This window comes from Ascaphus truei, chromosome 5 (assembly GCF_040206685.1).
Source record: "Ascaphus truei isolate aAscTru1 chromosome 5, aAscTru1.hap1, whole genome shotgun sequence".
NCBI classification, from domain to species: Eukaryota; Metazoa; Chordata; class Amphibia; order Anura; family Ascaphidae; genus Ascaphus; species Ascaphus truei.
In genome coordinates, this window is record NC_134487.1 from 122071322 (window position 1) to 122092203 (window position 20882).

The window sequence follows — 20882 nt, forward strand, 5'->3', positions numbered from 1 at the left end:
CCACCTCATTGATACAGCCAATGGACCAGGGGGTTATCGCTTCATTCAAGGCCTACTATTTTAGGCGAACATTTGTCCAGGCAATCAGACCAACTGATGTAGAAGGAGGTCCAACCTTAAAAGAATTTTGGAAGGGTTACAACATTCCCCATGCAGTAAGAAAAATCGGAGAGGCATGGAATGAGGTCAAACAATCCCAAGTTAAATTGTGTTTGGCGTAATTTGTGCCCTGATTTTGTCTCAGATATCCAAGGCATTACAGAGACTGTTGAAGATGTTACAGAAAGTGTTGTGCAAATGGGCAGAGATCTCAACTTGGAGGTGGAAACCGAGGATATTGAGGCGTTGCTCGCCTCACATTCTAACGAGTTGAGCAATGAAGACCTGATGCAAGTTGAACAGCAAAAAATTGCTGAAGAAGAGGCCCATGAATCTGCTTATGTGGCACAACCACGTAAAATTTTATCAACAAAAATGTTGACTGCGGCATTCAAGCACATTGATAGCGCAATGGCCATATTTGAGGAAAATTACCCCAATATTGAATGGAGTTCTTCAGTCAATCGCGGGGTGTCCAACCTAATCAGCTGCTATGGAGAGATCTACAGGCAGAAAAGGATCTGTCCAGACTTCATTGAAGAGCTTCTTCGAGAGGCCCAAACCATCAAGTCCACCTACATTACCTCCAAGAAGTCCGTTATCCATTGAAGATTCCACCCAATCATCTTCCTCCAAGAATTTATGGGGTTTTTTTTGCTCATACTGTACATTACTGTACAGTACAGAATATTGTTTTATTATACAGTTCTGGATTCAATAAATAGAATCTTTACATCATAATTTATGTGTGTGCTGCATATTTTATTGTCTGCGTAAAATATTTGGTGTATTTTAGTGTTAAAAATGCATTCAGGAACGGAGCCTTTCATTTAAACAGTGTTCCTATGGGAAAATGTGTTTCGCTTTACAACGCTTTGCTATCCGACGCCATTTTGAGTAACACATTGCGTCGGATAACCGAGGACCGCCTGTAATCATTTGATGACAACTGTTTCAGTAACAAAGCAACTCTGTGTTTGTAGGATATAATTTTACATAACTTAAGCCATGTTGCCACTTTGTATGTTTTTTCAGTACTGTATGTACAGTACTGGTCATATACTTTACTGATCAAGAGAAAAGTATCAATACGACATATAGAATAACATCATCCTACTCGCTCTTTTCTCAGGGTATGTTTGCGATGTAGAACTGCAATAAACAAAATTATGATATCAAATCATGTATGCAGAATACAGAAATCAAAATGAAACAAAGTTGAACATACAGTAAAATACAAAGCAATATAATATGCGAAAACTCCCAGACAGGGAAGAACCGGTGCACTGCGTCAATCATGGGATAGGTGAATCAGAAGGATTTATTGTATTAAAACATTGGACAGAAAAAGTACTGATGCAGTCACTCTACTAGTCGAGATTTGGGTCCAGATAAGAGACATGGAGCAGGTCATTAATAGGTTTACTAGATCTGAAATATCGTGACTCTCTCCATTATCCAGCCTGTCACCAAGCCGTGAGTACTGACTCTCATTGAGAGTAAAACTTTTGAAATATACAGCAGAACTTTTCCTCTGTCCAAAGACTGGTGAGATACTTTTGAGCACTGGATTTTGGAGTTTCTTACTCTGATGCTATCCATTCATGTGCTACAATCTACACTGGCTCAAATATGCCCTGGATAATAGTACACTAGAGAGTGTCATCAAATAATCACCACACGTCTCGGTTATTTGGATCAGTGACTGAAAATCATGTCCTTCACCAGATCTGAACCCATTATCTAAGCACATTGTACTTAGTAGCATATAGTTGTAAACTTACAATGCATGTACTGTACTGTATGTATGCATGTATATATTTGTAAAGAGTCCAAGTTAATATGGACAGCCAATGACTGTCAACCTAAAGAAGGGTTCATGTGATTGGAGATTATTAGGGAATGAGCTAAGAGAGGAGAGATTAAGAGTTCCAAGTGGAGCACGAGGGAGCCAGAGCTACAGAGACTGGGAGGATAGTGGTCCCTGTCCCATGGAGCCGAGAAGCGGAAGATCAGCATGGGAGCGGAGTCATCACAGATCACCAGAGTCAGAGCAGCCAAAGAGAGAACCACAAAAGGTCCCCTGGACAATTTGCAGCCCATATTGTTCCAGGATCTGTGAGTAACCTACAAGGGGATCACACGTACGACCGGGCAGTATCATTGTCAGTACACTCAGGTGACCCCAAGAATTTTCGAAGGAACAGGCCTGAAACCACAAACCCACCAGTATTATAAACGAGCTATACGTTGTGCTGGCACCTACATGTGCCCCTTGACAAGATACTGGGACTAAAGAGCGAGACACTGAGGGACATTAGCGCAGCAATATACACATTGTGTGTATTATTTTTATAAGCTGTAATATGCGAATACATATACATATACATACATACATATATACATATATACATATATACATATATATGGTTAGGGTCCTCACAATTGAGGATCGGAAAGAGATCATTGTGTTGATATATGAATACACAGCCTTGCTATTTACAGATTCATGTCTTGTCACATTGCAGACCCAAGCCAGGCTCTCCGCTGGCTTCTTACAGTATGTACATATCGGGGTGTAGGACACAGGCCCCCACCCTAGTGTATGTCTTAATCTTTCTATGGAAATAAAGAGGGGTTACATATTTATGAATAAAAACTATTTAAATAGCAGTTATGAAAGGTACTGGAAACTGCAATATATGTTGCTAAGTACGGCTGCTTCGTAACATAACAATGTCATCCTGTTTCTTCCTTTACAAGATTTGCTTTATGTACTGTATAAAAAAGCCACAATTGTAAAACTATAAATGTAAAAGCTTCCCACTGATTCAGCTAGCACAGTGATTTAAGGAAACAGATGGTAAGGTCATTGTTGGCATTTAGGATATTGTAACTCTCATACCAGAAGACATGGTGAATGCTAACTAAAATATACACACTGCCTTTAATTGCTTTAAACACAAAATTATGTTTCCTGAGTGCACCCAGTAAGGGGAAAGAAAGCTTAATTACTTGCTAGTTGCTAAGGTAACAACATTTTCTCTAGGAAAATAAATTCCCAGATTTATGTAAACATGGTAATTAAAAAAAATCACTGATTTATTAGTAGAGAGATGACATTTAGTGGAATCATTAGGGAATACAAGTTGCTATGGGTATTTTTAACATTATTATATTTTACATCTCACCATATCTATTTTTGTATGTATATCTTTATTTATATAGAAACATCCGGGTACATGGCGCTTTACAGCAGTAATACACGTGGCATATTATTATAACACATAATGGGAATAAGCGCTTAGACATAAATCAATAGGAAAAGGAGTCCCTGCTCCAAAGAGCTTACATTCTAAGTGATAAGTGGGGAGAACTTACAGAGACAGAAGGAGGGTGTTCTGGTAAATGTGTCTGCAAGGGGTCAAGGTCAGTGCATATGAGATGTATCAACACACACAACCCCTGGAAGCTCAGAACCCAAACCCACCACACCATATAGGTATATACTGTATGTGTCAAAAGGAGAGCTACTGGGTTTGTGACCTAATATATACAACAAAAGACTAAAAAAAACAATGCTACATCCAATATGATAAATTATATAGTTCAATACTTATCTGTTTTTCTTCACATAAGTAAGAGTAATTTAGTCAAATTCTTGGGCCGTATCTTTAAGCGTTGAACCACACCAAGGTCCGAACATATAACCACTCCCCTTTCTACAGGTCCTATCACAATCTGAGCTTGCAGGGGGTTATGTGTGTTTGTACATTTCAATTAGTAAACAATTGTCTGGAGGTTTGTGACCCCTTCTCCCTGGTTTTAAGCTCACTCATCCCACTTTTAAATAGCAGGTCTTGTTATGCACCTGTAAATGATCAGTCTATTAAGAAATGTCTCCCTCCATTAGCAAGGTTATGAGAGTGTTTGCAGATAGTGTTAGGACCTGTAGAAAGGGAAGTGGTTACTGTGACAGGAGCTTTGTGACAGGCTATTAATAATACACCACCAAAATATATACTATATTTAACTGTGTTGAACTGGTACGAGACTTAGATATGATAAAATATAATTTATTCCTTGATAAAGGTGAACACACGAGATATGCAAATAACAGGCAAAATATGGACACTTACTTAAAATGGAATGATGAAACAGTCATATCTGGACTGGAAGTTCAACATTAATCTTCATAATCATCAAGACACCAAAGACATGAAAGACAATAGCCATAGGCTGAGCCTGGTTTATATACAATTATTTCCCATTGAACACAACCTAAACCCAGCCTCTCTCATAAATCAGCGGTGAAGTTGACAGTTTTCCTCAGAGTAAAACTCCTCCCACCCAAGGACGTTTACAAACTGCTTGTCCTATCTAAATAACTTCATAACTTCAGTTCAGTAATACTTACTGGCACGTGAGACATATTAATACATTCCGGCCCGCGTGACGCTCCCAATGAGAATATTACCATGTAGTACTAAAATTAAGAGAGATATTAATATCTGGCTCTTAGTATCTGTTAGATATCAAGTGTTTAGAATCATTATTTGTGGCTTGGTCACACCAATACACATATGTAATTTTTAGCATGTTCAGCCGAGGACATCTCATAATATTCTTATATTTAATAAGGTCACTCATTCTGATCTCCTAAATCAGAGGCGTTTGTAAGTGTGAGTTATAACGCTCACAACCCACTCCAGCTTCCTGCAAACAGGTATTAATATACTGTGCACCAAAACCCCCATCAATACATTTCTTTGAAGCAGGGACCTGTTGCAGCGTATATGCAACTACACACGTGGGTTTCTTGACAAGGCTTATTTATTTAGCCTTGCCAAATATACAGCACACAAAACAAAAATAGCTTTTTTTCAGCAACAAAAGGAAAATGGCTTTTCTTTAGCAGACAGACAAAAACAGTTTCTCTTTAGCAGACGGTGTATATGGCAGTTGCCCTTTCCCATGCAGGGGACAGACAGTTCACAATTCATCTAGTTTTCTAATCAGACCTTGTATCAGTAAACTCTCTAGCAATCTCTTTAGCAGCTTACTCCTCACTCCTCAACCGACCGCTTCCATGTGTTTACAGCCTGGGTTTTAACACACATTGATTAGCCAGCTGGGATCCAACTAATTGTCCGAAGGTTCCCAGCTGAAGTTAACCTAGTCAGTGCTGCACTGCAGACTAGACATAGGTTTTCCAGGCATATAACTGGTGGCTTTTGTTTACCCTGTCACATTCCTCCCCTGTTAGTGTGTGGCTGGGGCTACGCACAGCTGAAGCCCGACCATTCACCCCTTCTCTAGAAAAGAAGTCAGCATTTGCGTTCTCTTTTCCCGGCCTATGCTGAATCTCAAATGAGAAGGGTTGGAGGGCCATATACCACCTAGTCAATCTAGCATTGGAATCCTTCATGCTATTTAACCACTTTAGTGGAGCATGATCCGTTACAAGAGTAAAATGGACTCCTGCCAGGTAATGCCTCAAAGCCTCGATTGCCCATTTTACTGCGAGGCACTCTTTCTCAATCACTGAGTAGTTTTTTTCCCTTGGGAACAATTTCCTACTCAGGAAAAGGATAGGATGTTCAACTCACTCAAACTGTTGTGACAACACTGCCCCTAGCCCTATCTCTGATACATCTGTTTGCACTATAAAAGGGCTGTTGAAGTCTGGGCTTCTAAGGATGGAACCCTCTAATAGACACCTTTTTATGTCCTCAAAGGCTCTCTGACAATCCCTTGACCACACCACTTGTGTAGGGGCACACTTTTTTGTGAGGTCCGTTAAAGGGGCTGCCACTTCTGAATAGTTGGGGATGAACCGCCGGTAGTACCCTGCTAAACCCAGCAGAGAGCGTACCTGCGTTTTTGTTTGGGGGGTCGGAACTTCTTTCAGGGCAGCTACCTTGTCGGCTAGTGGCCTTACTTTTCCACCTCCCACTGCATACCCTAAGTATTTGGTTTCCGCTTTACCCAAGGCACATTTCTTAGGGTTGGCTGTGAGCCCTGCCTCTCTTAGAGATTTGAGGACCGCTTTCAGCCTATTTAGATGGGCCCGCCAGTGTTTACTATAAATGACAATGTCATCTAGGTAGGCTGCGGCATAAGTCCTATGGGGCCTCAGTACCTTATCCATGAGTCTCTGAAATGTGGCTGGGGCTCCATGCAGTCCAAATGGCATTGTCACAAACTGATATAAACCCATTAGGAGTGGCAAAGGCTGTTTTGCATTTGGACTTTTCCTCTAAGGGTATTTGCCAGTATCCTTTTGTCAAGTCCAACGTGGATATATATTCCACGTTACCAAGGGTGTCAATTAATTCGTCCACCCTTGGCATCGGATATGCGTCAAACTTGGATACCGCATTGACCTTTCGGAGGTCCACACAAAATCTTACCTTCCCATCGGGTTTAGGGACCATAATTAGTGGACTACACCACTCACTGCATGATTCCTCAATCACTCCTAAGTGTAACATTTCTTGTACCTCCTTCTCTACCAGAGCCCTAAGACGTTCAGGCAACCTATAAGGACGGGAATGTACTTTTACCCCAGGTGCTGTCTCGATTTCATGGGAAATTAAGTTAGTTTGTCCTGGTAAGTCAGAAAAAACATCCTGGAATTGAGTAATTATTGCTAACAAGTCCCCTTTTTGTTCAGAGGACAACTGTTTACCCATTGGGATTTTATCGTCACTCACAATGTTCTCCCGTGGAGGCTGAGGACCCAAGTCCGTTTCCTCCTCCACCGGGTGGATGAATAGAGACCGCTGCATCTTCCAGGGTTTCAGCAAGTTCACATGGTAAATTTGTTTACCCTTCCTGGACCCTGGTTGAGCGATCTCATAATCCACATCACCCATACGGCGGAGTACTTCGAATGGGCCCTGCCATTTGGCCAGGAGTTTACTCTCGCAACTGGGTAACAATAACATCACCTGGTCTCCTGGGTGAAACACTCTCATGCGAGCATTCTGATTGTAATGTCTCTCCTGACTGTCCTGGGCTGATCTAAGATTCTCCCTGGCAAAATGGCCGACCACATCTAGGCGCTTCCTAAGGTCTAATACATATTGCAGGGTATTCTTAGAAGGGGACTGCTGTTCCTCCCAGGATTCCTTTAGGAAGTCTAGGATACCCCGGGCTTGGCGACCATAGAGCAATTCAAATGGAGAGAATCCCGTGGAGGCCTGGGGGACTTCCTGCACTGCAAACAGCAGAAAAGGGAGAAGTTCATCCCAGGCTTTCTTCTCTGAATCTACAAATTTCCTCAGCATCCCTTTTAGAGTTCGGTTAAATCTTACCACTAATCCGTCAGTCTGTGGATGGTTGACCGATGTCCGAACAGACTTGACCTCTAGTAACTTTAAGACATCCTGCATCAGTTTAGCCATGAAATTTGTACCTTGGTCTGTCAACATAACCTGGGGAAGTCCAACCCGTGAGAACAGTTCCAACAACTTGTTGGCTACTTGCTTCGCCGTTGCTGTTCTCAGGGGGAACGCCTCAGGATATCTTGTCGCATAATCAACTATGACAAGGATAAACCTGTGTCCTTTCGCAGAAGGTTCTAGAGGTCCTACAAAGTCTACCCCAATCCTCTCAAAGGGAACTGACACCAAGGGTAGAGGAACCAAAGGGGCTGGTTTTTGTCCTTTTGGACTAGTTAACTGGCACTCCGGACATGCTGCACATAGCTTAGTAATATCACTATGCATCCCTGGCCAATAGAATCGGGATGAAATACGGTCCAATGTTTTATCCCTGCCCAGGTGACCACCCCAAGGGACAGTATGGGCTAGAGTGAACACAGATTTAACAAACGCCTTGGGAACCAATATCTGTATGGTGACCTCCCCTTTTTGTGTCTGCCTATTCACCCTATAGAGGATATCCTTTGATAGCTCAAAATGGGGGAATACTATCACCCCTTGTGCCTCTAAAATCTGTTCATCAATTTTCACCACCTTGTCATACTGTCTAGCAAGGACTGGGTCTTCCCTTTGTTTCTGGCGAAAGTCAGGGAGGTACAGGTCTGGTAAATCTCCAGGGCCCATATCCCCCTCCCTTTGGCCATCCCCAGCCATCACTTGTGACCTCTGACTACTAGAATGGTCACCTTGAGACCCATATTTCTGCAACCAGTCCTGTTTGTCCAAGCGTCTTTGCTTCCGAGTCTTTTGAACCCGGTGTCTACTGGGAAAAAGGTCTGCCGAGAAGGGGAACAGTTTGCCAGGGTTCTCCTGAGGCCTAGAAGGAGGCTCTTCGTGAAAGACCATTAGGTCCGAAAAGAAAAGCCAGTCCCGACGAGCACAACGGGGGCAGGGAGCCAAGGAGCGACTCCTACTTCGAGGTAAGCCTCCTGACCTTTTACCTGTAGCCAGATTTTGGCCGTCGGATAGCGTTTTACATCGCCGTGTATACATTCTATGCTCCATGGGGAGTCAAAAGAACATACGTTGGGCGGTAACAGTTCCTGGAGGACCAGAGTTTTCCCAGAGCCCAAATCTACAAGGGCCTGGATGTTTTTTCCCCCAATCAGGGCTGGAAGTAGCCAGGGCTTGTAATTTTCCCCAGTAAATGCCGAGGCGACGGTTCTGCGACGGTTCTGCTGAATGAACAATCCATTAGTGGACAGTCCACATACCGGTGGCCTTGTTCTCCGCAGGCAGAACATGGAGAGGGTTCCCTCGCAGGTGGGGGCTGTGGATAGCGCTCCGCTGGACGGGTTACTGGAGACCAGGCATCTGGTGGGTCCTGTGGGCGACGTTCTCGGAAGTTCCTCTCATTTTGCGATGAGCCGACATTCGGAAGGAGATGAGGGTCTCCTCTGCGGGGACCAGCATTTGGACTCCGTCCTTGCTGGAACGACTGCTCCTTCCCTTGGACTTGGCGGTTCCGTGGAATTGGGTCAGCAGCTTGGCAATCCGCTCATCCTGTGCTGCTTGTAGTCTTTCATCTCTCTCCGCTTGCAGCCGGGCCTGCTCCTGCATTAACAGTCCCTGCTTTTTGGTCTGCTCCTGCATTAACTGTCCCTGCTGTCTGGTCTGTTCGCACAGAAAGTCTTTCAAACGTTCTTCCATTCGTGTGTGTGTGTGGCCCTTTAACTGCAGGAGCCTTTTGAAAAAACCATCCCACTTCTGACACCATATGTTGCCGCGTACATGCAACTACACACGTGGGTTTCTTGACAAGACTTATTTATTTAGCCTTGCCAAATATACAGCACACAAAACAAAAATAGCTTTTTTTCAGCAACAAAAGGAAAATGGTTTTTCTTTAGCAGACAGACAAAAACAGTTTCTCTTTAGCAGACAGTGTATATGGCAGTTGCCCTTTCCCATGCAGGGGACAGACAGTTCACAATTCATCTACTTTTCTAATCAGACCTTGTATCAGGAAACTCTCTAGCAATCTCTTTAGCAGCTTACTCCTCACTCCTCAACCGACCGCCTCCATGTGTTTACAGCCTGGGTTTTAACACACCTTGATTAGCCAGCTGGGATCCAACTAATTGTCCTGCGGTTCCCAGCTGAAGTTAACCCAGTCAGTGCTGCACTGCAGACTAGACATAGGTTTTCCAGGCATATAACTGGTGGCTTTTGTTTACCCTGTCACAGGACCCCTGTGTAGTGGACATTTGTTACCTGGTGTTAGATTTCACACCCAATGCCCCCAGCCTGGGTCTAGCTGTCTCTACCAGCAATATACCCTTGGCCTGCAAATTAGGTATTAACATACTGTACACTACAAACCCCTTCTGCTTTTCACACCCAACTTCAATCAAGCCTTTGGAAGCCCAGATTTTCTGAAAAGACACACCACAGTTGTATTTTCTTAAACTGTAGCTTATTAACCCCTTAAGCCCCAGTGTGTGTGTGGCGCAGACACTGGCATAACACAATACAGTTACACAGGGGAATAAGCATTTTGATATTTGTAGCGAGGTAAAAACACATTACTGGACCTCAGTCCAGTTAACCCCTTGCTTCCCAGGTGAGAGTAGAAGGTGGCCAATTGGGGTGTAACCCCTTTAATCCCGGGCCAAAGCCTCTCCATCGTCACAGTTACCCGCTTGAACCTTGGCGTGGTTACACGCTTAAAGATACTCTGGCCAAAGAATTTGACTGAATAATCCTTACTTATGAGCAGAGAGACAGATGTATTTAACTATATAATTTGTCATATTGGATGTAGCATTTGTGGCTTTTTGTCGCATTGGAGATGTATGTACTTTTTTATGAAACAGGAGAAAATAAGAATGTTTGTAGAAGATACAGATGTCACATATATATATGTCACTGATCATACAATACTGTACATACCATTCATTTTGAACACTTGCATAGTACAGATGTAGCAGCCATTATTGCTCCCGCTGGCGCATTGCAGCAGGACACACACAATGCACCAGTGAGAGCAGCCGCTATTCTGAAAGGATTAGCCACGCGTGAAAACAATGGACGGGTTATGTGTTGATACGCACGCTAGCGGGTGCAGTAATGACTGCTACATCTGTATTTCATGATACAGTAGTACATCCCAATATGCCAGAATAGCCAGATTTAGTCTGATTTTATGTTCTAGATATGGATTTCAAGGACATATACTGTATTTAAATATTAGTGCCATTTTAAAGACATGTAATTATTATTCATATACTGGTTACCTTGAATGGTATGTAAAATCCTGTGATTGGCGTTTCCAATCCTTGAAGTAGTTCTTGTGGGAATTTATTCACACAGCAAGTGGCATAAGCATAAAGGTACTCTTTCAGAAACCGATGCATTTCTGCAAAGCGCAATGTAATCCCATTACTGACAATAGATGTGCATAGTGTGTCTCCTGCAGGTAGTTTCCCATCCAATGTCTTTAAACTGCCTGTAACAATGAAAGGGAGTGCTTAGCATTGCTGTATTATTATTTTTTTAAAACAAATATAGAAATGTCATGTGTACCAAAGAGTGCTTTTTAAATCATCATAAGGGGCAATAAACCACAACGTTCTGCTGTTCTGTGGAGGCTGGTCAATTTTGGAAAAATTATAATCCTATGGTTTGGGTCATAGACCAGGAGCCAGGATGTGTCCTGTTGCTGGGTCTTACCCCTATTTTATCCTGAACACACAATACATGAGTGTTATGGCTCATTTCAAACCCTCTTGTAAATGAGAGCTCTGGTGTTGTGAATATTTATGTCTGAGGATAAGACTCGGCGATCAGATTTATTTGTGATGATGATATACAAGAAAACTGGGGCGCTCCTCACAATTATACACACTAATACCCAGAATCTAGTTGGAGTTCAAAGTGGATGTAGATAGGCAGCAATGATGCACATAAATAATAAAATCATGCAATACTAGCCGCTGGTCTTTGCTGCTGCTCAGCCGGTAACAGATCTCCCACGATCCTCACACAGTATGAAGACACAATAAGGCGAGCGCAAGCCAGAAAAAACAAAAACAGAAACAGCAAAATGTAAGTCACACAATAGCCTAAAATGCTACAAATTGAATGGGTGATGGGAGGGGAAATAGGATGGAAGGAAGTAATACAAAATCACTCACACAGCCATGTGTGAGTGTAGACACATCACAACAAAGGTGGCTTTAGCCTATGGCCTGCTTCATTGATCACTGGTCCTGACGGAGATCTCAGGAGAGAAGGAGGGGAGAACAGCAATAGGTGTATGACACTGTCAAGTGACAATAAAAGGTGGGGTGGATAAAATAGATAAATAAAAACCACTCACATGGCCATATGTGAGTGCAGACACTCAGAGATAAACCCAGCCTTAGAGGTGGAGCACAATCTTCTTTAGTAAATCACAGGCAGGGTAAGCCAGGTAAAAAACAGAACTTTAATGAATAAAAGATGTAAAAAGTCCAATTGGAAATGTCCCAGAACTCACGGCAGCTCTCCTGTATGGCGCGATCGGCGTTGTACCCTGACTTCCGCGTCCGAAAAGTCTGGCGGCGAACGGCGACCCAGGTGAAACTGCGGTGCTATAAAATGTCCCGAGAACCTGACGAAGCTTATGAGCGAAACATGTTGTTCTGAGGAGGATTTTTGGACATTTTATACCACTGCAGTTTCACCTAGATCGCCGTTCGCCGCCAGACTTTTCGGACGCGGAAGTCAGGGTACAACGCCGATCGCGCCATACAGGAGAGCTGCCGTGAGTTCTGGGACATTTCCAATTGGACTTTTTACATCTTTTATTCATTAAAGTTCTGTTTTTTACCTGGCTTACCCTGCCTGTGATTTACTAAAGAAGATTGTGCTCCACCTCTAAGGCTGGGATTATCTCTGAGTGTCTGCACTCACATATGGCCATGTGAGTGGTTTTTATATATCTATTTTATCCACCCCATCATTTATTGTCACTTGACAGTGTCATACACCTATTGCTGTTCTCCCCTCCTTCTCTCCTGAGATCTCCGTCAGGACCAGTGATCAATGAAGCAAGCCATAGGCTAAAGCCACCTTTGTTGTGATGTGTCTACACTCACACATGGCTGTGTGAGTGATTTTGTATTACTTCCTTCCATCCTATTTCCCCTCCCATCACCCATTCAATTTTTAGCATTTTAGGCTATTGTGTGACTTACATTTTGCTGTTTCTGTTTTTGTTTTTTCTGGCTTGCGCTCGCCTTATTGTGTCTTCTTATTTGTGATGATGGCAGATGTCGGTACAGTCTGAAGAAGTTATACAAAAAAATGTCAAACTTAGATTTTGTACCAGTCAAATTGATCATGTTCTTCAACCTCATTAGGTGATTATGATAGTGGATCAGATGAACCCAGGACAGCGTTCCTTTATAGAGCTTGTCTCTATCCTCTCTTCCTTCTTCTCTGGGACTTCCAACAGTTCTCTCTTGTTCACAAATATTTTTGTAACAATCATCTATAGAACAAAATGATAAAACAACATTATCAAACAGTTCTCATGTAAATGGGAATATCCCCATAACAATCACTAACACTAACATCATATAAGTTCTTATTTCCTAAAAGAGCATCAGCGCCAAGAAATTAGAAAGTCATCTTGGTTTAAAATAAGAACTTCTCTTCAATGCTGAAGAGACAAGCACACTAAATCTTGTAACCACTTGCAATTCTCAACTTGGATATTTACAGAGTTTAATTACAAAGTTGAAAGCAGTATTTTTCAGGGTTTCTTATTTTGGTTCTATCTGCATTATTTTCATACAAATTGTTACATTACACATTTAGTGAATACCTGGCAAATAATTCTTATAGCTTGCAAGAAGATCCATACAAGCAAATGTCGGAATGTGCTGGTGTAATTTGGCCTTAATAGCGTGCACAGTAACAGTATTCTGACCAATTAATTGCTTACAAGCCAGCATGGCATCACCCACCTGCAGAAAAACAAATACAAATAAATATATGTGGCATTATTTCATTTTATATCAATTATAGCTACAAGAACTAAACACAATATTACTTCACGACATTCTTTTAAAGAATTAATAAAATCACAGTAGTGCTACACAGCAAGATAGACAGGTAATTTTATGTTTGTTAATGTTCTTTCTAGAGAGGCAGAGGCTTCATGAAGCTATTGAACTTGTGTCCAGAGCAATATTCTGGTTATGTACAGTGCAAGAAACGCACTGGAAAGAGTGACTGTCTTCGGTTAGCCTCTCCTGTTATACTTCCATAGTCTGGCATCAATGTTGTATTTTGTAGTAATTACAATAGAAACTGTTCATGTTTACATTCATCTATTTTTAAGGTTTCAGATTTAGATAATGGAAAGCAGCAGATGAGAGAAAAAAGGAGCACAGCTATCCGCATCCAGAATGCATGAAATGACAATAGGGCAACTCCAAGTACAATAAAAACGAATTGTTTATTTAATTGAACAGCTTACAATGAGGTAGGACAATGCACCAACGCGTTTCGTCCATAAAGGACTTTCTCAAGGAAAGTGCCCTATTGTCATTTCATGCATTCTGGATGCGGATAGCTGTGCTCTTTTTTTCTCTCATCTGCTGCTCTACATCTCTGAGGACTGCACGCTGAAGAATCCATTCCACTTGGAACTTCCACAGTCAGGTATAGGGCAATAGCCCTTTTATTATTAACTCTCAAAACTATGAGGGATTGCTTATGGATTATATCCCATGGGAGATTCATGTCTCTAAGGGACCCTTGGATGTGGCAGTTGTGTGGGCACCACTAGGTCTCCTTCCCCTGGGATGAACATCTCTGTTAATTATACAGTGGTTCTGAAGTTTGGATTCATTTGAATGGACTTATACTACTGATGAGCTTAATTTGTGATGCACCAACTCACCACATATTTAGATAATGGAAATACAGAAACAAACAGGGGGAAAGGGTACTTAGACTGTGTACACATTAACAATACATTTGCACAGCTGTAAAAAATACTAAAAGTAGTAATGATAAGGACAGCAAAGAGAACAGAAGAGAGAGGGGGGGATGGGGGAACTCTCCTATTTACACAGGTAATTACATACATCGTTTTTCTTTCCCCCCCAAACGCCTCTTAGAATCAGAAACTGATTAAGGTAATGTTGACACTGTCAGTTCACTAAGTCACATAAAAGCAGCATCAATATGGACCTATATTAACGAAGGATCGCAGACCCTTTGTAACTTAACACAGTTGTCAGCTAGGAGACTAGTTAGTATCTGCATTGTCATACTATAACCTTGTAACGGGGACTTATCCCTGTTGAAGAAATTACCTCTAAATCCAGTAGGGAGCTAGTTAAGTGGAGCCAGACAATTGACCAGACTCCACCTGCCTAATTAGGACAGGTTTAAAACTCCTGCTGAAACAGACCAAGAGAGATTTTCCTCAGCACACAAGGTGCTGCCATGAGGAAAGAGGTCTTGAGTGCACCGGAGGACTGTGTATTAAAAACAAGACAGAAGGGGACCAGACCTCTTTTTCTGGATACAAAATACCCAGGAACCTGCCAGAGGCTGGACCCTCAAACACACAAAGACACCTGGACACCGATGGCCTGAAGGGCCCTCTGCTTTAAGGTACCGCTGAGACTTTGGGGGTGGTATGCTGGTAAGGGGCTGTGAGTTAGCCCTTACACAGGGATAGGTGTTTGTTGTTTTATGTATATTTTTGTTTACTATGTTGTTTAAAGGAACAGGCAATAAAGCCATATGTTAATTTCACCCTAAACGGTCTCCATTAGTATACCTCTGCACACATCTCTTACATCCCTACCCTGTTTTTAATTTGTGTTAGAGTTAAGTTGTAATGCAACACTTTGAAGCAGTAATGTTATGGTTGATCAGTTTCTTTAAATGTCTAGTGTACCCTGGGGAAGGTCTGTGAATCAATGATATCCCAAAAAGTTATTAATTCTGTTACAGTGAGCAGTTTAGTCTTGAAGACTTTGACCTTCGGACAAAACTACCACACATGGGCCATTTTGACCACACCCTCAGAAACAACTTGAAGATATGTTTCAGCCCAACTTGTGTAAGCAAGTTGGGTTATGCACCAATGATATATCTTATAAGCATTTTCCTTTATTACTGTGCATATGGAAGTCTTAGCTGCATGTTCAATGCTTTTCTCCCACTCCTACTCTTCCAGAGTAGACCCAAACGCAGCACCTCCCCTTGCACATTAACTTAAATTTGGTTCAGTCCTTTGGGTTGATTAATAATTGATAAAGGGATGTCATGAGCCCTTTTTCTGGATCCTATCCACCACAGATGCTTTCAAAGTAGGTAGAGGATACAGGAGTTGAAATTGCCAAGGAACCGGAGAACATTTGAAGCATTTATATGATGTTGTGACCGCTTGCTTATAGGCAAAACATGTTTTGTATACCGTGGGTACACGCTGATGTGAAAGACTTTAATTGAATGAATTCCCCCTACAGTATACAGCTGCGGCCGCCTTTATCCTAATTCCGGTATTTTAGCGCTCGTAATATTAGCATTTTATTAGCGCTGTCTGCAATACTGCAATACCATCTAAAAACTCAGGGGGCGTTCGCGAGCTGTTGTCTTTAAAGTCTAATACTTTAGCAGTTCAACCTACAGTACGTCATTACACAGTCTGCGTGTGCACGTGCAGTAATTGTAAATTTGCATATTTATACATGCATGTGCAGTGCTGTATGTCTCATTTGAACATTGTTGAAACGCATAGGCGTGTACTGTAACAGTATCACATTTCGGCATATACAGCGCTCTCCCCTCGCTCGCCCCCGCACACACACAGGCTAATTTACTGCACGGCAGTATTTCAATTTCTTATCTTATCTACAGTACAGTACACCTCTCCCACACCATTCCTTTGAATGTGTGTCTTTTTGGTTTCAATCACATTCCTGCTTGCTAGCTGATGATTACTGTGCATGCGTCTATAACTTCACCACTGCTTGCTTGCGAAGTTAAAGAGTGAGTGACCAAAAAAAATATATATATATATTTTTTTTCTCGTCATTTTTTATTTTTATTTTCTCCACAAGCCTGCCTAAACCATCTTGATATTACGATATTCAATCTGTATTGTAGCTTTTGACTGCACATGGTTGATTTGTGTGGTTTTTATGTATTTGGGGGTGTGGGGATCAAATTATTATGATGACCTGCCTGTTGAAAATATGTCATGTCTTTGAACTACAATACAGCTAATCCTTCATGCAGCTTTAGCCCCCTCCCCCTGCAAACACACACAGTGCTTGCTCAAGGATTACAACCTCTTATCGACACCTCTCCAGAACCATTCCGTTTCTAAAGCTTGTCATTGTGCTTTTAATCGTCCCTAGCCGAGCATCACCTCTCTGCGCCTGGGTGTAATCCTCTTTGGGAAGGGAGCTACATAGCTGATGATTACTGCACATGCGTCATAACTTCACCACTGCTTGCTTGTGAAGTTCAAGAGTGAGTGACCAAAAAAATATATTTTTTTTTTTCTCGTCATTTTTTATTTTTATTTTCTCCACAAGCCTGCCTAAACCATCTTGATATTATGATATTCAATCTGTGCTGTAGCTTTTGACTGCGACACTGTGCGTTTGACTGCACATGGTTGATTTGTGCGGTTTTTATGTATTTGGGGGTGTGGGGATCAAATTATTATGGTGACCTGCCTGTTGAAAATATGTAATGTCTTTGAACTACAATACAGCTAATCCTTCATGCAGCTTTAGCCCCCTCCCCCCCGCAGACACACACAGGGCTCGCTCAAGTATTACAACATTTTATCGACACCTCTCCAGAACCATTCCATTTCTAAAGCTTGTCATTGTGCTTTTCAATCTCTCACACCATTCGTTAATTTTCCTATTGTTGGCTTTCCCTTATGTTAATCTGATTATGTAACCAATTATTAAAAAGGTAACCAATTATTAAAACTGTATGTCTTCTTGAAGAATCCCCCCCACACACATTCACAGTGAATTTAAAGTTCAAAGAAATAAAATCTTAATGTAATTAAATATGTATTTTATTTTATCAGGAAAGAAAAATACAAATAATCATTGAGAGAGGGGGGGGGGGATGAAAATTGAGGGCCGGTGGATAATCATGAATAATGCACATTGATAATAATAAAAACAGTAATACAAATTTTCATCTTTATCTTCTTCCTCATTATGTGTAGTTCATTGAGAGAGGGGAGGTTTTGTGTAAATCATGACTGCAGTTTAGATACACTTAACTGTACACGCAGTTCACAAACTTTACACATGATACCCCCCCCCCTCTCCCCCAGTCCATCCTTTTTTTTCTGAAAAGACAAGAAAAGAAAAAAATAGTGCAGTTATGTGCATACTGTATTATGGCATTGTGTACTCTATAGCTACTCCATATTGGACTACAGTATACAGATAGTACTGTCAAACTAGTCTATACTGGAACTACTGTATACTGTAGCTACTGTTAAATACTTTGTAACCAGGTGGCTAGTGCTGCTCTCTCAGGAAAGAAAAAATCTGTGCCATACTTACCTGTATCATACTGTACTTACAGTACCATACGACAGTACAGTACTATACCATACTACCTTCCTGATGCTTGCCCATTACGCACGGTCACAATGTGCAACACAGTCGCAATATGGTCAATATATTTATTGCATCGTTCCACGGTGAGTACATCGTTCCAAAAACTCATTATGCCTTGCGCCAACTCATCCTTTTTGCAGGGTTTCACGACTTTTCGGATATGGTCCTTCAGACCATTTCGATAGGATTGAAGTCTGGCGTTCTGTCATTGGAGGGGGAAAAAAAGGACAATTAGTTAAAGAGATAAAGTACACAGTAAAAACAGTGGGAAAAAATGAGACACGGTTACCGCACTTACTCCGCTGGCGTCTTCACCCAGTTGATACCGCACTCAAGAATATGAGCTGTTGACGCGGTGTGCTTCGAATCGTTGTCCTGGTCGAAACGGTGACCATCTGGGAACTCACGTTTGATGTATTTCACAATCTCAGGCACAATTTACTCTTGGAAAAAAGCTTTATTCATGATTCCTATAACAAGAAAAGAAAAGTGCTCAAAAAACTGCACACTAGTACAGTACAGTGCATAAGGCAAAAGCGTGTGACTTATTTTACCTTCAAAGATGACAATGCATCCTGGTCCACGCCTAGAGATGGCACCCCACACATGCATCTTCACTGGGTGTTTTGGACGCGGCTTCATAGATATGCGACCTTTTTTGTGGAATGCAAAGGTGGCAAATCTCTCCAGCGATACAGTAGACTCGTCAGTGAAGATGCAATCCTGGAAAGTTTCTCCACTGTCGATCCATGCCTGGGCCTGGACCACTCTCTTGATCTTGTTAATGTCCCTTATCATAGGGTACGCTCTGTAATGACCAGGAATAATTTTATAGGTACAGTACAGTTTCTTAAACAACACTTTAACCTCCTGTACTGTCCAGTACTAACCTCACACGTCCATATTTCCATCCAATTCTGCATCTCATCTTCTTTATGCTGGTCTCGGATACAGTGACATTGTGATTTTGCAGCAGAGTGTATTTGACCATTATGGCACTCTTCTCATCATTCTCTTCACTTATTTTGTCGACCAGAAGAGTTGTCTCCCTATAGTGTACAGAAAAACAACAATCCGGTAAGTTACAGTGCAGTAGGCCACAAGTACAGCACATAATTTACAGTAAACAATTATAGATGCAGCAATATAAACAATAATAGATATACTGTATTATGTACTGTAGTTATATAAATATACCGAAATAACTATAATATTAGATAGATCTATACTATATAGTTATATTTATATGTAGCAATATAAATAATAATAGATATACTGTATTATATACTGTAGTTATATAAATATACCAAAATAACTATAAAATTAGATAGATCTATACTATATAGTTATATTAATATGCAGCAATATAAACAATAATAGATATACTGTATTATATACTGTAGTTATATAAATATACCAAAATAACTATACAATTAGATAGATCTATACTATATAGTTATATTAATATGCAGCAATATAAACAATAATAGATATACTGTATTATATAGTTATATAAATATACTTACGCATTAGTTACCGTTGGTGTCCTCGTGCGTTGATTGGTTTTTCCATGTGCATGATAGCACACGGTGGTTGATGGCACAACGAGGCCAGAAGCAGCTAACCTGCGTTGGATATCGGCAATTTGTTGTCCGCTCGTGTACATCTCCTTAATTCTCATGCTGAGATCCTTTGAAATCTTTTTAACAGGCATAGCTGCGAGTAGAAAGAAATACAAGCACAAGAATGTATATTCGATGTTTAGTCGATGTGTATTCAATGTGCAGTGAATCCACAAAATTGATGGTGTATTTATACGTTAATGACTCACATTAGAGTATGGCCACTTTTAACACCTGTACCTCGTCGCCATGCATAAAAGGTTACACACTTTGCATAGCCCACCACTCGATGATCTGTATCTGAACTTGCCCTTGTCCAGATACTGCATTGTGCCATCTGCTTCCATGGATCAACCCCGATTCTACGGACGCAGGAAGCCACTCGTCTCTGCCGTGCCTATCACACAGAAAAAGCGAAAGGGGGCAGCCGTTTCCAAGCCAAGGCCAAAGCGACAGGCTAAGGCTAATAAAGAAAACTTTCTGCTGACCCCAAAGGCTAAGGGTTTTAATACACGTAAGCCTTATTATGTCAAGAAGAAATTCGGTGATGTACACTCAAGGCAAAACAAATGGCAGCCAACCCATCGAACCCGCAGGCCACTTCCTCGATTACGCTTCGACGTCTCTGCTGCTGCTCTCCCGGAAATCTACAGCCCATCTTCTCCACTACGCGTCCACGACACTGCCGCCGCTCTTCTGGAAACCCACAGCCCATCTTCTCCACTACTCTTCGACGACGCTGCTGCAGGTCTCCTGGAAATCCTTGGGTCACTTTCTCCCTTACGCTTAGACGACTCTGCCGCTTCTCACCCGGAAATCCACAGGTCACTTTCTCCATCCCTCGTCGACGACGCTGCCGCTTCTCTCCTGGAAATCCACAGGTCACCTCCTCCATCCTTCTTCGACGATGCTGTCGCTTCTCTCCAGGGAACCCCGCATCTCATCCTCCGTAGCACCCATCCACTCAGATGTCCACAGCACCTCATGCACAAGAACCAGCTCGTTAATGTCAGGAATCGGTGTCCTCCGCGCTCCCCACACAGAGCACTCTCTCCCCTCAGGGAGTCCCTGGACACACAAAACAATCCTGCCTTACCGAC

At 41.8% G+C, this 20882-nt stretch overlaps 1 protein-coding gene across 2 annotated transcripts in view; it reads right to left on the minus strand.

The window, feature by feature from the left end:
* The window catches only part of CFAP54 (cilia and flagella associated protein 54), a 331179-nt gene that overhangs the window by 23294 nt on the left and 287003 nt on the right, over positions 1-20882 (minus strand). For both annotated transcript variants that reach the window (XM_075600548.1, XM_075600549.1), the window contains exons 62-64: positions 13360-13501; positions 12859-13023; positions 10784-10995 (exon numbers count right to left, since the gene is read on the minus strand). In XM_075600548.1, coding sequence (XP_075456663.1) covers positions 10784-10995; positions 12859-13023; positions 13360-13501 — 519 coding nt within the window. The remainder of the gene's footprint in view (positions 1-10783; positions 10996-12858; positions 13024-13359; positions 13502-20882) is intronic.